The sequence below is a fragment of the Hippocampus zosterae genome, chromosome 1 (genome assembly GCF_025434085.1).
Source record: "Hippocampus zosterae strain Florida chromosome 1, ASM2543408v3, whole genome shotgun sequence".
Taxonomy (NCBI): Eukaryota; Metazoa; Chordata; class Actinopteri; order Syngnathiformes; family Syngnathidae; genus Hippocampus; species Hippocampus zosterae.
Window position 1 is genome coordinate 975,690 of NC_067451.1, and position 16,384 is coordinate 992,073.

At 48.0% G+C, this 16,384-nt stretch overlaps 1 protein-coding gene across 3 annotated transcripts in view; it reads right to left on the reverse strand.

The window, feature by feature from the left end:
* Positions 1-3,080: 3,080 nt before the first annotated feature.
* The window catches only part of pcdh7b (protocadherin 7b), a 102,411-nt gene continuing 89,107 nt past the window's right edge, over positions 3,081-16,384 (reverse strand). For 2 of the 3 annotated variants that reach the window (XM_052056112.1, XM_052056025.1), the window contains exon 3: positions 3,081-6,151. In XM_052056112.1, the coding sequence (XP_051912072.1) occupies positions 5,616-6,151 (536 nt within the window). In that variant the 3' untranslated portion in view covers positions 3,081-5,615. The remainder of the gene's footprint in view (positions 6,152-16,384) is intronic. The other variant, XM_052056197.1, reaches the window with a different exon arrangement.

Here is a 16,384-nt window from a genome sequence, read left to right on the forward strand (position 1 = left end):
TGTGAGGGGCTCATTAGTGCAACACACTTCCTCGCTTAGGGAGGAAGGCAGCCAGCGGAGGTTTTTGCGGAGGGTCAGGAAGCGCCAGCGCGCACCGGATCCGCGCCGAAACAACATGTAAACAACTCGGCCACGGGGATCGTACCCCTTGAGTGCACCGCGTGATGAAAGGACAGATGGAGATGAAGACACACTTTTAGGTGTCTGTCACATACGGTATGTACTGGAATTCCAAACCTGTGACAAAACAAAGCAGAATTAAAATATAATCTGTAAATCTGTAATCATACATACCTTTCTGGGCATACGGATGCCTCCTTCCAAAAATACGCATTCAAAAAATTAAAAAAAACACCAACATGAACTGTACAGTAATCCCCGTTTATCAGGGTTAATGGGGACCAAAACCACCCGCGATAAACGAAAATCCGCAAAGTAGCGACCAATAAACATATAGAGGTATAAAAAAAATATTTAACATATAGCAGCATATACAGTACTGTACTCCATGTATATTAAATCCATAAATTAAAAAATAAATCGGTATAAACACATTTTGTGTGTGTGTGTGTGTGTGTGTGTGTGTGTGTGCGTGTGTGTGTGTGGGTGTGTGTGTGTGTGTGTGTGTGCGTGTGTGTGCGAGAGAGAAGAGACATACTCGTTATACGCAGGCGGCACGGTAGTCAGTTGGTTTGCACATCAGCCTCACAGTGCAGAAGTGCAGGGTTCGATTCCGGGCTCCGGCCTTCCTGCGTGGAGTTTGCATGTTCTTCCCGTGCCCTTGTAGCTTTTCTCCGGGTAGTCTGGTTTCCTCCTACATTTTAAAAAAACGTGAATGGCAAGCTAACGGAACACTCGAAAAGATTGTCCCTAGGTGTGATTGTGATCACCAATGGTGGGTTGTCGATATGTGCCCTGCGATTGGCTGGCAAGCACCTTGGAACTGTACATAATGTTCCTCCGGCTTGCAATTATACTCCAGGCAAATATTTGCGAGTGTCGCGTCTTCCTTTCCAGTCACCCCACAGAATTCGGTGAAGGTTTTGAGCCGCGGCGCAAATGCCGCCGTAGTTTCGGGTTGAGTCTCGCCTCCATGTGCCTCATGCAAATACCCCTTGATGAATTATTCACGAGCAAAGCGTCACCTGCGCTGTAAGGTTGCTTTGCAAATTCGGTGTCCGCATGCGGTTTGGTTTCAAAGATCACAAGGGGGGATCGATAGTCCGTTTGTTTATGTATGAGCACATGTTCACCTCGGATGTTGCGTCTCATCAAGGGAATCGGCACGGATAGAAAGCCGTGTCGTTCTATTAGCAGAAGGAAATCGCAAAATAGTACTGGTGCATTGCGCTTGGCTTCGCCTCCGGCCTGGCTTTGCCACGCAATGCAAGTGTTGGGGTCGAAGTCGCGCAGGTGTGCAAATGCCCCGTGGGCCAAGATGCTGAAAGGCCGAAGATCGTAAGACGTTTTCATCCTGGGTGCGCTTTTGTTCATGCGATATTTGGACCTCTTTGTTTATCGGTGGTCTACTTTGGGCTTTTTCTTGTCTTAAGCTCCGCCTATGGGTCAAAGGGGGTAATCAGAATCAGAATCAGAATCATCTTTATTGGCCAAGTATGTAGAAAACACAAGGAATTTGTCTCCGGTATAACACGCTGCACTAGTATCACCGTAAACAACAAAATCATTGAACCATTTTAGAGTAACCAGTAGTTTTGTAGTACCATTTTGTGGTGCAAGAAGAGTGACTATGTCAGTGACTGTTTAAGGAGTTCATGGCGAGAGGGAAGAAGTTGTTTAAGTGTCTACTGGATTTGGTGCGCATGGATCTGTAGCGTTTGCCTGAGGGGAGTGGCTGAAAAAGGTGGTGGGCAGGGTTGCGGGGGATCCAGGAGGATTTTCCGTGCCCTTGTCTTGATTCTTGCAGTGTGCAAGTCCTCAAGAGTGGGTAGGGCGGTGCCAACGATTTTCTCCGCCCTCCTAACTGTCCGTTGAAGTCGGATTTTGTCCTTTTTTGTGGCGGCCCCAAACCAAACCGTGATGGAAGAACACAGGATTGATTCGATGACTGCCGTGTAGAACTGTCGTAGCACCTCCTGTGGCAGGCCATGCTTCCTCAGCAGCCTCAGGAAGTATGACACTTGGGCAGTCCCCATTGGCGGCGGTATCGCTTATGCCGCCATTCTTGAGATCTTCCTGCCGCCTGCCGCCAGCTGTTTCTGTGCTCTAATTGTATTTATCGGATTCAGTCGCTGTTTTATTCATTCGAGAAACAAAACATCCTTTGTATTCATTGCCCCAACATTCATGACACTTAAAATGAATTCTAATTTGTCTTAATTCCCCACTCCACTTCTTTGCTTAAAAATCCGCTACCCGCTGCTTCTTCCTGCAATTCACAACGCTTCACGAGACGGGGGAAATGAGCGGCGTTTGCAATTTCCAAGGCGCCTGGTTGCAATTGCTCATTCGCCAATTTGCTAGCGAAATGTCCATGCGGCGATGACCGGGCACTCTCATGGCTAAATCGGACCTCATCTCATTCTTGAGGCCGTTTTGTCAACGTACTAGGCTTGGGGTTCACTCAAAATGGATGACTTCCTGTTTCGTTTCGGTTGCCGGCGGGTGAACAGCATGTAGTTGTCTCATCTGGTCCATGACCCCAAAAAGGTTTTGCTGACCCCTGCAATAAACGGGACCTTTGAACCAGAATGGCTTCCCGTGCCTGCGTGGGTTTTCTCCGGGTATTCCGGTTTCCTCCCACATTCCAAAAACATGCATGGCGGGTGAACGGAGCGCTCGAAATTGTCCCTCGTGTGAATGTAGGCCTTGACGGTTGTATGTCTCTGTGTGCGACCGGTTCCGGGTGTCCTCCAACTCCTGCCCGAAGACAGCAAGTCCCGCAACCCTTTGTAATCCGTGAAGCGGATGAGAAAGCGGATACACGGATGGATGGCTGCGTACGTTTTCGCGTTGTTTCAAAGAGCTTTCCCATCATTGCTTATTTCCGATGAGAGTAAGCTGCCGTACGGTGTTGCGACCGATCGGCGGCGGATGCGCCCGAAGCCAAAATGCACAACTGAAGGTTGACCATGTTTATATTTTAATTTTTCCCAGGGACAAAAAAAAAATGACAAGCGATTTATTTACACAAACCTGTACAAAAAGCAAATTAACTTACATAAAATATCTCATAAATAGAAGTGGACTTGCTTTCAACACACGTTGCCATGTTCAGCGAAGCTTGCGTGCATAGTGACTCAAAGTTCACGACGGGAAAGTCCCATTTCCTCCATTTCTATGTCAAACATCCACGTCGCAGGACAAATAGCGATGCTTAATATTACAAATCTGGTTACAGGTTGCGGCGGATTCTCGAGGCTTCGTTGACCGTTTGGATCTGCCCACCCCACTTCAAATAAGAGCGATTCAATGTCTCCAAGCAAGTGTTTTTTTTTTTTCAACTACCGATCATTCTACGCCTCTATATTCAATCCTAGTGCTTGTTTCATGCAAAGAACGTCCGATGTCTCGCGCTCGCTTGTCAATTTATCTCAAATTTCACTAAAGTCGTTTCCAAATCAACGGGCCCGACGAGCGGGACAAATCTGTCGCAGGAGCTCCGATTTCAGATGCGGTCGATAAATTGCGGTGCGAGCGCGTCGACATTAGCGGACCCGCGACGCATTGGTTTTTATGATCGCACACCCACGAGCGAGTTATGCAACAGAAAACCCGCCAATCGCTCAGCAATGCGCGACACCAGGAAAGTTCAACACGGGGACCGAAGCCCAGTTCAAGTTTAGCTCACCGACAACCCGACTGGCGAATACTTCCAGGAAGGTGCGGAAACGTGTCCCCCGGTGGGTCCAATCCCAAGCCAACGTTGAATCATACCGACTGGTATATAAAAAGGCACAATTTTGCATTCACTCGATCCCTTTTTTTTTTTTTTCTTCCAAGGACAATACAGTATACAAAGTGAAACCGAAAAACAAAAGGTCATAATACAGAGTACAATTTCATGATCTCTACAATTTCAGCTGTCGTAAACAAAATGGCGGAAATGAAAATCGGTTGTTCAAACACGGGGGAGAATTTAGTGCCCTTGTGTGGAAAGATGAACCGATGTACTAAGTTGGACTACGTGGCGAATGTTTCATTAGTTCCAAAAGTCAGCAAGCAACAAGGTGGAAGCCGATGTTACAAGGGGTACTTTTTATACATTTTGTTTTGTCCTTTTTTTTTTTTTCTTCTTCTTCTTCCTTCTCGTTAAGCGACATAAGTTCCATAAAGCGTGCAGTAAAAAAAAAAGTAGATATTCATGTGTACAATTGCTAAGTATAAGGAGCGCTGTCTTTCCCACGACGGGTAGTAGTACTTACAAGACTATCAAGAGCCCCCCCCCCCCCCCCCACACACACATGAAAAAGATGCAGAAATTGCAACTCCGCTCGTTCGATGGACAAACGCCTTGTGGAATGTTTGAAGTTCAGCTTCTGGCGTCCAACACAAAAAGGATCAAAGCGTCAAATTGATTGTTTCCCCGTTTGCTTGAGCGGATTCTTACATTCATGCCCCCCCACCCACCCCAAAAAAAAAATGTCACGGACTACGCAGAGCCGCATTCTCGTGCTGATTAGGACGAGGAGTCGTTAAAGAAAAAAAAATTATATCTATATCTATATAGATAGATAGATCTATTTATAGATATATAGATATTAATGTATATATCATGATTGATTGATTGCCGGTAAATGTTTACATTATGATATTTATTGCTCAATCTATCCCACGATGAAGTAAATCAGGACGCCATCGTGAAGCAATTGTTGTTGTACGTACAGCGTCGCCCGTACACAAGGCGCGTTTTTTTTTTTTCGATGATTCAGTTTTCATGTCCACTCAGTTGGCTTATATATTGTTAAAATCATGAATTGGCTAACGGTGCGCAGTCTGATGCGGCGCTTCACGACGGGGGCTCGGCCCCGCCCCTTAAAAGCATGGCCCCACCCACCCCCCCGAGTGGTTCTGTACAATTTTTCATGTCGCCGTCCGTACGGCGGCATGACTGGTCCCCAAAAGAGTTTGCCGCAAAAAAAAAAAAAAAAAAAAAAGACGCGGCTGCGCTATGTTTTAAAGCTCAGTCTTTGCCGACGTCTCCTTTCGTGAAGTCTTCCAGTCCGCAAAGGCTCCAATGATCGGGGGAGCCAACATCCAGGGTATCCAAAAGAATAGAACGCTCCCAACTCAAGATATGCTCCCAAGCAAAGTTGGCCAGTCTTTTAGAAAAAGAAAGTTTTTTTTTTTTTTTTCCTTTTTTTTTTTAGTCTCAATGTGTGTGTGATGGACGTGGATGCATGCATGGACTGTTGCGCTCGCCTGTCAAATAAATCGCTTCATCTACGGCTGGAACTAGCGTGTTGCAAGATCCCAACTCGCCAGATTGACATCCGAGTCGTAGCGCTTAAAAAAAAAAAAAAAAAAAAGGCCACCTTCTTTGGAGTCCGACTTCATCCGGCGCAAAAAGGGGGCGTTGAAAATAACGAGGGCCGTAAACCGTAGTTGCGTTCTCTTTGCCGACAATTTCCGGCCCTCCGGGTGGCGGCGTCGGCTTACAGGTACACCTCCCGCCGCGTCAGAGTACCACAGGAGCTGGGCTTGTACTCCCCGGCGGGCGCCATTGGGATCTCCTCGGCGGGGCGGCCCGACGTCTCCTCTCCTCCGCCGCCGGGCGAGCCGTACGGAGGCGAACCGTAAGACGGCGAGCCGAAGGCATCGTAGGAGGAGGAAGAGGAGGCCATCTTCTTACTAAGTAGGTTGCTATTGCGGTCGCCCAGCATGTGGCCGGCGGCGGGGTCTCCGTTGGCCATGGCGGCCATGGCCAGGGTCTCTTGGCTGCCGGGCTGCTCTTGGCTGCTACCGCCGCCGCCGCCGCCGCCGCCGCCGCCGCCGCCGTTGCCGTTGCCGCTCATGAAAGTAGAAAGCTTTGGTTGCTGTGGGGTGGCGGTGGTGGCGGTGGTGGTGGATTTGGATGGCCGGCGCTCGGGCGACGTGCGCACAGGCATCCAGCAGGAGTCCGAGTGGCCGTACTCGTCGCATTCCCGGGTGCACTTGCCGGTCATGGCTACGTCAGGCAAAGGCCGCGAGTCTGCGGGAGGACAGAGAACACAGCGGCGTCAGGGCATTTTCGGTTTTTTCCCCCCAGCGTTGGACTATTCAGTGAAGAATGTGCCTACACTCGACTCTTTTGTGCGTTGGCGGAGTGTGATTTGTGTCAACACGTTAACCCTTGTGTGCTCCAAATTAAAAAGGACTTATGTTACGCAGTTTACAATTTTTGTAATGATGTATTTTGTGTTATAAAAACATTCTTTTTTTTCAAAAACTCAAAATGTTCAGAGGCATCTGTGCTTTCCTTGTATAGTTTTTATTAGTTCTTTGGGATTTTTTTATTCTTTATTTTTTGCAAAAGGGAAAAAAAATTGTGTCTGGAAGTCCCAATCCCGACCGGACGTGTTCATGTCAAATGCATTGGTTGGAAGCCTCCTGTAAAAAGGCAAACTCATTTGCGATCCTCTGGCGCCACCTAAAAGTTGCACAATTGGAATGACCTCAACCCAACAATGTGGCATGCATACGTCTGTCCAAGCGAAAACAAAGCGATTGATGTAAAAATCGCGTGAAATGCATGTATACACATTAGGTTTACGATGCATTCAAAATTATGAATTATAATGGGTCTCTATGGGGCAAAATATGTAAATTGTGAAGATTAACGTATCAAAACGTTTTTTATTATTGCTGCAATGCCTGAGAATTATCAGCCGGTGACCTCATGAAATTTAGGCCATTTTAGAACCCCTCCATGCGTTTCAGCTCTCTCGTGTTTTTCTGAATGCCTTTGCCTTTGATTCAAAGACATCATTTTACATTTATCGCAAGCGGTGCACTACGAGGGTTCAATATCCAAACTTGGCACAATGTGACAGAAAAGTTGTGTCGGATTTGACTTGAAATTATAATTTGGTCACATTTCATCTTCTGAATTTTTTTTTTTTTTTTTGGTATTGAATTTACGCAAAGCGTGTTTTCCGTTTTCATTAAATCATCGAAGTTTGTCTCCCCCCCTTATTTTCTTGATTGAAACACCGAGTTAATGTTACATTCGCAGTAAAAGTGCTCCCTGGTGAGGTGGCGCTTGCTCAATCCCACTGGACTTTTTTCACGATGACGTTTTGCGCTCGCTAGCTCTTCATCCCGTCGCGATTGCCTCACTTTTGGTAATAAACAACATGAAGCGCTTGCAGTAGGAGGGAAGCGCGCCCAATTGAACGAGCCCATCACACGATTGGAGTTCAATCGTCGTCTATTCCCGAATGAGCAACTTTCAACCAGTTAAGCGAAAAAATAAAAATAAAAAAATGGGCAGGATTATGACCCCTCACCCCCCTTTCAGTTTTCATTGTCAAAATCAAAAGAGTGCGGCAAATTATTCCGTCACACATGAAGAGGTCCGTGATGATTTGCAAAATTGCATGAGGAACACACCGCTCTGATTCCCCCCTTTTGGCTAAATCGTGCCGCCGTTACCTGCACTTATTAAATGTGTATATATATATATATATATATATATATATATATATATATATATATATATATATATATATATATATATATATATATATATATATAAATTTTTAATGGTATTTTTTAATTATATATATATATATCATTAAAAAATATCATTAAAAAATATTTTAAAAAATATATATATATATATATAAAATTTAAAACATTAAAAAAAATATATATATATATATATAATTTAAAACATTAAAAAATATATATATATATACTTAAAAATATATATATATTTAAATTAATAATAATATATATTTTTAAAATTTTTTAATTTTATCTGTATTTATTTTATTGTAATGTAACAATTGCCCTCCATTTACGAAAAAATAAATAAATCTCTGACATCATAAGTGCCTAGTGGACTTGTGCCTTCCACCGCGCAGGCTGTAGATGAAGGTCAAAGTTTACTTTTCACGCGTGCCACCACAGCGATGAAAACGGAGACAACTTGGACAGCAGCCTCCCAATTCAAGAACGGTGGCGTGAATTTGGGTTTTGAAATCATGTCATGCTTCAAAAACGTGTTTGTGCTGAGGCGGCGGCGAGGGTGGGGGGGTGGTGTGGAGGGGGAGGGGGTGATTGATGATGTAAAATGAAGGACTGAAGACTTGCGTTGGAGTTTTGCTGATGTCGTTGCTCAGTCGTGCTTGAGCGCGCGAGGGTGTTTTTTTTTTTTTTTTTTGGCCCTCCTCCTTATCTGGTGATTGACAGCTTGGCGATCGCCGCTTGATCGAAGTCACCGGACAGATTTGCGCGGCTCAAGAGGCCCCGGTATTCTCTTTAATCCGCTGATTAGGGTTTGAACCAATTAACCCGCCTTAGCGACAACCTCAAGATTAGCTCGTGTGTATACGCCGAAGGGAGTCGGATGTGATGCATCGCCGCCCGAGTGGACACGTCATGTCGATGGATGTTTTTTTTTTTTTTTTTCGTGAGGTTGATGTCATTTGATCATGAAAGGATGCAATGGGAACTCAAAGTCAAGCAGCGACGGGGGAGTGCAAAGCAAGCCAAGCATGCCTCTGCCCGAAACAAAAGAGTTGGTGGCGTGGCTTACTTTTAATGCTCGTTTTCTCCTGTAAAAGAAAGAAGACACAACAGAAATCACTCGTTCTGTTTGTCGCAAACGAATGCGCCGCATTGATGAAAGCAGGGGAGTGAGATCGCGCAAGGGGAAGGTAAAAAAAAAAACCAAAAAAAAAAAAACAAAGGGTGTAGCCGTCTTGCCTTTCTTTTTTTTCGGAGTGCCATTCTGTCGCTTCGCTAGAACCGACTAAAGGCTTTGTTGACCAAGCATCGCTCGGCGACACGGAGCCAAAACCTCGGGGAATCGCTTTTAGCTATCGGCGGATCGTCAATTCAAAGTAGCTGAGTGAGCCAAAGTCAAGGCGGGAGATGGAATGCTATGATGTCATGGATCGTGGCGTGACTCCCCCCCCCCCACACACACACACACATCCGCACGCTTCTGCCAGCTTCAAAAAGACATCCATCATGGAGACAAGCGGACACTGATTGTCCAGCTCACTTAAGACAACAATCGAGCCGCTGGGCAATCCGCAGTTCAAGGTGGTACTCTCAAGACCAGGCTGTGAGTGACTGCTCATCCAATTGACTACAACCCCCCCCCCCCCCCCCCCGAAAAAAAAAATAAAAAATCTCGAAATCAGGGATGTCAAACTCATTTTTGTCATGGGCCACATTTTGGTTCCCGTTTCCCTTGGAGGGCCGTTCTGACTGAATCCAAAGGCGAAAAGTCAATAATAACGGTTTATTCAACTATTGTTTAAGTTCCTGTAACGAGCGGTTTGGTTACAATAAAATACGTCTCATATTTATGATATATTAAAATTGTACATTTTGTGAGAGATTTGAGTCAGCATCACGGAAGTCGACATGTTTAATTTGCTTTCGCGGGCCGCATAAAACGATACGTCGGGCCAGATCTGGCCCCCGGGGCCTTGACTTTGACACCCGCGGTCTAAATGGAGATCCTCAACGCATAACAACCCTACGACGGTGGCGAAGCGCCACGCTTGTCGAAACGAAGCAGCTCAAATCATTTCAACCTACTTCTTGACACCAAAGCGAGACTTTTACGCAAGTAAATCAAAGAAAATGCTGAGCCATGAATACGCCGGGGTTGACCGTATCTGGCAAGCCTCTGGAGTATTGTAACAGCATTATGGGATGTCCAGACCGGCTGAGGTGCTCTACCAGATACCGCAAATACGTAAAGACGAGGTCTGACGGCCGAGATGCGTTCCGGCATTGGCGATCATCCGTAACTGACACTCACCAAGTTGGACGCTCGTTTCCAATTCCGGAAAATATTGATGTGCGAAAAGCCCGTTTTTGGCCACGGTGACGTATTCTGACGTCACGCCCAAGTTGATCGCCGACGGTAGTGCAGTCATTTTACGGGGAGTTATTGAACGTCTTGGATGTATTTTTCGTTTAGTGTACTGTAAAAACACTTCGCGTACGGCGGCAACTGCGCTAATGGTCCCTTCCGTGCACTCCTTGCGGGCCATTTGTGACCTCAAATCATATACGGGGGGAGTGGGCAAATCGAGGAGGCTTAGAATTTTCAAGTGGATGGATCTTCAAGGCCGCTTTTGCATCGGAGACCGCATTCAGTAATCGCAACACGGCAAACAATATCGGGAAAAAAAAGCCCCGAGAGGACTCGCATTGCAGAAAGTGCTCTTTTGTCACAGGCACAATCAAGCTCTCTGAGAGACGCAACTAAAAAGACACGCAAAGGACGGGGGGGGGGGGGCTTTCTTTCTCTTACGGGTTTTAGCCCCCGTGGGGGCTTATTTGCTCGCCGGAGATCGCTCCGGGGGAGGCGCTAAATTCATCATGGCCTCCAACACGGCCCATTTGCCCTGCTTTGGTTCACAAACCGAAAAACCGGGAGGGAGGGGCTTGCGATGGCGGACAGGAGGAGGATGGATTTCAACCCTCATTGTCACAAGAGCGACGTTTTTTGTTTTTTGTATTTTTTTGACTCGTTTTCGCCTGCCCCCGAAGCAAAAAAACGCGGAGGCCATCGAATGAACATGACAGTCGAAGCCTTTGCTCTTGGAATTAAAGGAGAGTGACAATGCCGCCATCGCAGCGAGGTCAGAGCCCGCGAGAGGCGAAGCGGCGGATTGAGCAGAGAAGACGGCGCGACCGCCTCTGGGCCGTCATCGGCCAAAAGAGAGTCGCCCAGACGGCGTTCCAGGAGGAAGGCGGCCGCCACGTCCTGCCGTGTTCCCAAACGCCTTCTCGTACGTCAGCTTATCAATCGTCGTCGACGGTTGGAGATTTCGCTCGACAAATACAACAAAGTCCTCTTTTGGGGCTACGCCATTTTATCGCTTTTACTCGAGGCCAAGAAAGTCCGGGAAACGGGGGGCCGGCAAGGAGAGGAAGAAAGAACCACACGAAGTCGTTCAGGAGAGAAAGGGAGCAGAGAACAAATTTGGGGACTAAATTAGTAAGAGCTCGTCAGCGGCTTCAGACCATTTACATTAAAAGCGCTAAATTGAGTCCCCCCCCCCCCCCCCCGCCCACCCTTCCCCGCCTCCCACACGAGACATTTGTCAGCGACTTCAAGGGGTGACGGCAGACAGGCGGCGGGAACGCGGCGGCGCTGCGGGGAGACGTGAACAAAAAAAGCCACTCTTGGGGAGTGCTGACCTTTTGGAAAGCGCACCCCGAGCAACCGAGTTAATTGGCAACGTTCACGCCGGTGTCGCAATTTCGTGTCTTTCTGCGTCTATTGTCCGTCGCCCAATTGCTGATGGAACGGCGTCCTCCTCCCGGGGGGGGGCGGGGGGGGGGGGCGAAAGAACGCCTGAACTGAGACGCCACACCCCCATGCGGGGAAAAAAATGGCCAATTGTCGTGACTTTCAAACTTGGCCGTGTGGCACCACGGCTGTGGTAGTACCAAGATTGACCACATGAGGCAGCACGTGCACTGAAGAAGAGCAGAAGGTGAAAAACACGTCTCGTGTCGATCCTGAAACGTTTTCATTGCGAAGCCTTCACATTGGTTCACCGACATGCTTGAACTTTGCAATAGGAGAGCATCTTGTTGTTGTTGTCAGCCGCGGACGATAAAACTCTTTCATTTGCGAAGACAAACACAATACGTGCGAAAGCGGGTGTGTTGAGAAAATGGTAGGGCTTTTCTTTTTCTTTTTTCCTGCGCTACTCTTCAGCTTGCGTGTGCGCGTTTGTGCAAATGACTCTCCAAAGGTGCTCTCTCCACAAAAGACAATGTCGCCCCCCCCCTCCCCCATTGGGCTTATCACCCTTGCCCAGGTTCTCTCTCGCACAATAGCCACTTTCGTGGTGCCAAATGGTTATTTGTCAAAACTATCATTTCTATTAAAGCGGCACTTTGAAAATGAACTGTGAAAAAAAAAGGGAAAAAAAACGATTGTGCTTTTTTTTTTTATTATTATTTTTTTTAGCAAGTCTTGCGGTAGAAGTCATTTAAGTCGATAATGAGTCATGAAAGAAAAATGTGATCCGCTATGTGGGTGATCCCGCCGATGTCTGAAATATGCGGCGAGAACGAAGGAGCCACAGAGGTGGCGATCACCTGCCGCAGCCCCCCTACCCCACCCCAGACACCCCCCCCCCTACCCTCCAACCTGCAAAATTGTTTTTGAGCTGGGAAACGTGTCTTTGCTCGGTTGTTTTCCGTTTTCCGCGCAGCGTGTTTCAGCTCGGAACGCTCGCCTGATCAGATCTCGTCATGAGATGACACTTGCCCCCCCTGGGGGCAGGGGGGGGCTAACCTCAAAAGTGATCACACGGGCTCCCTCAAGGACTGACGCTAAACGGAGCAAGTTGAAAATAAACCGCATCACTCGACTGTGCGCTGATGAAAAGCGCTCAAAGGATGTGTCAGTCGGCAAAGAGCAAATCTTTCACGTCTCCTACGGTCGGACGGCGGCGCGCTTGTTGTTTCCATCCGTCCGTCCGTCCGCCCGACGACGGCTTCCGGGAAAGCGAAACGCGATTGCTTCCAAAGTCATCTGCTCATCAGTTTCATTTGAAAACATGTCAACTAATCGGCGTACATTCTAAAAATGGCACTCGGTGGAAACGGGGATGTTTGATTTCTCAAGAGCCTTAAAACATGATCCGGGGCTTTGTATCCGACGGAGCGATCCAGCCCGATAGCGCCAAGGTGTCCCGGATTACGGCTAGATAGGCCACACAGACCCCCCCCCCCCCCCCATCCAGGAACGCTGCATTCGATGTCACCTTCCCTGCTCGCTCGCCGTCTTCGACACTCTAACTTGGAATCAACTCCATTTTGTTTTTTTCAATCCACTGGAGACGAGAGGGAGAAAGTCCTCGACTCGATTCTGCCTTTTGTCTGTACAGAGGAGAGTTAATTTTTTTGGTTCTTTTCATGCGATGCCGCGACTCGCTTAGCGTGACCGAGGACATTTCAAAACGGGGTTCTCAATACTTTCCGCACCTTTGTTTTGTCAAATTGATGACCAGTTTTCCAGCAATCTGCTGGACAGACGTGAATCAAGAGAGAACGTCGACTGCGGGAGGGATCTTCATTGAATAAGGAATCCTGAACCAATGCCAACAACGTAAATATCGGTGTGTACTTTTTAACTTGAATGCAGTTGGCCTGGTGCTCGAGCGGTTAGCACGTCGGCCTCACAATGCAGAGGCGCAAGGTTCGATTCCAGCTCCGGCCTTTGTGGAATTTGCGTGTTCTCCCCGCGCCTGCGTGGGTTTTCTCCGGGTACTCCGGTTTCCTCCCACGTTCCAAAAACACCCCTGCGTGGCAAGCAAACGGAACACTCGAACAGTTTGTCCCGAGGTGCGATTGTGAGCTCGAACGGTTGGTTGAGGACGTGTGCTCCGTGATCGTCCGACAACCGGTTCAGGGTGCCCCCCAGCCTACTGCCCGAAGATGGCCGGGATAGGCTGCGGCGCAACCGCGACCCTCGTATGGATGCACTTTACACGACACGGAACTTGTGCTGGAGTGCAGCACGTGAATACTTTGGCCTCTTCTTCCAAAATTCCAAACGCTTTTGATTCAATCCGCAGAGCGCGGCTCACCTGGCGGGTTATCCAGGCGATAGCAAAGCGACGCCGGAGCAATCCGCAGTGTATTATTTCAAGCAACTGGAAGCCCAATTTGTCACTCTGGTGGGCCCATCGCGGGCGAATATCCTTTCTGAAATGTATTTTTCACACCGTCTGTCGGTGAGATCAAAGCGGCACCCGCCTGGCAATTTCACCCCCCCCCCCACTCCCCGAGCTGATTCCTACTGACAAAGCCAGTCAATTCAAACTCAGTGGATCCTTTTTTTCAAACAACAACAACAAACAACAAAATGAGAAGCTTTGGAAATAGATCGGAAGAAAGAGATTCAAAGACATGGGTGGATACGCTCCGCACAGGTGGACGGGTCGTCGTACCTCAAGAATATTCTTGAATGCGGCATAGCGTGACTGTCCACGAGCGTCCGCGGGGGCCGCTCCCTTTCACGCCGTATTTTCATGTGAAATGACAGGACACGAATCATGTCACGTAGCTCCTCTGTCTTTTCTCCTCTTCCGAGTAAGTGCAGAAAGCCCGCTGCGTTATTTTATTCGCCGCAGCCCACCATCGCCCCTTTTTAGCCAAGCCTCTCGGGCCAATGGATTTTCTTCCCCCTTTTCCCAAGTCTACCTCAGCCCCCCCGGCCGCCCCTTGAATCGAATGCTTCTGGGTTGTGGGAAACGGCCATTCCCGATAATCCGACGACCGAGCCGACGAGTCTTTGATGAGCGGCAGATGTCAAACCGTTTTTTTTTTTTTTTTCCGAATACCTTCCAGAGTTCCGTCCCGGACTGCAGATGAACCCGGTTAAAGCCCCCGCGTTTTATAGCTTGGGGGGGAAATTGTGCTCCTCACCTGGGCTAGTAGTTCTTTGGAATTCTCAAGCGATTGCGTGGCACTGTGCGTTTAAAACGGGGAGCATCAAATTTTCATCAAGCTGCCTTAGCACGCAGAGTCGTCACGGCTCTTCCGTGGCGCTAACCCCTCAACATAGTGCCTACCCGGCCAAATGTCAGCATTTCTCCCTCCCGACTGTCGGATGTCTTGAAAAGATTCCCCACAGTGAAATGCCCCGCCCGGTGTGGGGTATGTTAATCAAACGATCCGCAAATGGTAAACTTAGATTTGTTCTTGATTTTACTGCTTGGTGCTTTCTACCGCCTTTATTGCCGATTCGTCTTACTGTTTATTGTGTATGTTAAATCGCTCCATGTACAGCACTTTGTATGCAGCGATGGCTGTTTGAAAGTCCTCGAGAAATAATGTTGACTTGACTGTCCTATGGCCAATCTTGATGTGCGCCGGGCAAGGGACTGCGTCATTATGCCGCCAAGCGTAACATTAGCAAATCAGGAAGCTAGCGCGCTCGGTGGGTACAGCTGCTCGCGTCGAGAGTGTCCTTGGCTCGCACGCAGAAGCACAAGGACAAGAATTTGCAATTGCAAATGTAGTTAGGGCCGTTGTTTCGCCCATTGTTCCCTCCTGTCCTTCCCGCTCCATCTCGGCCCGATCGCTCGGCAGATGGTAACGCGGCGGAGTCGCCCTGCTGTTTCACATCTCACATCTTTGCAACTCTTGTTTTCCTCTCTTGGTTTTCTTTAACGAGCGTGTTTCTTGATTTCTTTTGTCTACTGCTACTTGGTCTGCTTTGCATTTTTCCCCATCAGTGCGATGTCCCGTGGCGCGGTGCTGCCTGGAAGGTCTGTCCGGGTTAGTCATCGTATCACGGTTGTCAGGTGCCGTGCAGATAAGAAAGAGTAAGCACACTTGACGATATTTGTCATGTCATGTCCAAACACCACTTTCAAGACACAAACGTACGTTCAAAAGGCAGACACAACTTGACCAAGCTCATGAAGATCGCTGACTAAACTGCTCCTTCTGCATTTTCCCCGACTGTTCTCACTGTATCTGTTCCCTTTGGGTTCCATCTTAAGGAAACGCGGTTTTCGCTTCCACCGCCATGCGGATCCGTGTCCCGCTTTTATCCCGTGGTGAGGAAATCATGACCTGGATGGCACTGAAATCCTTGAATTTCATTGAAAAGAAGACTGAAGTGATGGCGTTTGGTCCCACCTGGTGGACTTGGGAGGGGGGGCCCTGGCTCCTGATTCTTAAGACGACAGTCTCCAACTTGAAACTGGGCAGTGATTTGAAATTGGACCGGCAAATAGGCGCTGTTGTCAAATGCGGCTTCCTTCATCAGCTGGCTAAAGGAAAGCCTCTCCGATTTTTAAGAGCACCTTGAGATACGGTACTTCATGCCCTTATGACATCCCGGTTGGATTACTGTAAGGCACTTGACTTTAGAGTGAGGCAATCCTCCATCAAGCGTCTCCAGTTGGTCCAGAATGCTGCTGCTCACCTCTTGACTATAAAGAGGGAGCAGAAAACCCCGACTCTGGCATCCCTTCACCGGCTCCCATTTAGAGAACTTTGTTTTCAGACCTTGAAATGGCCTCGTCGCGCCTGACCTCTCTGATCTCCTCCACCACCCGGCCGACGTCTCAGGTCTGCGGACCAAGACACGATTAGACTCTTTGGCTTTTGACTCAGCATGAGACTTGATTTTTAGTTTGACCCTTTTTGTGCTTTCTGCCGTCTTCGACACAAAGTTAGTGTTTTATGGTTTGTTGTTTGGATGAAAGATTTTTGT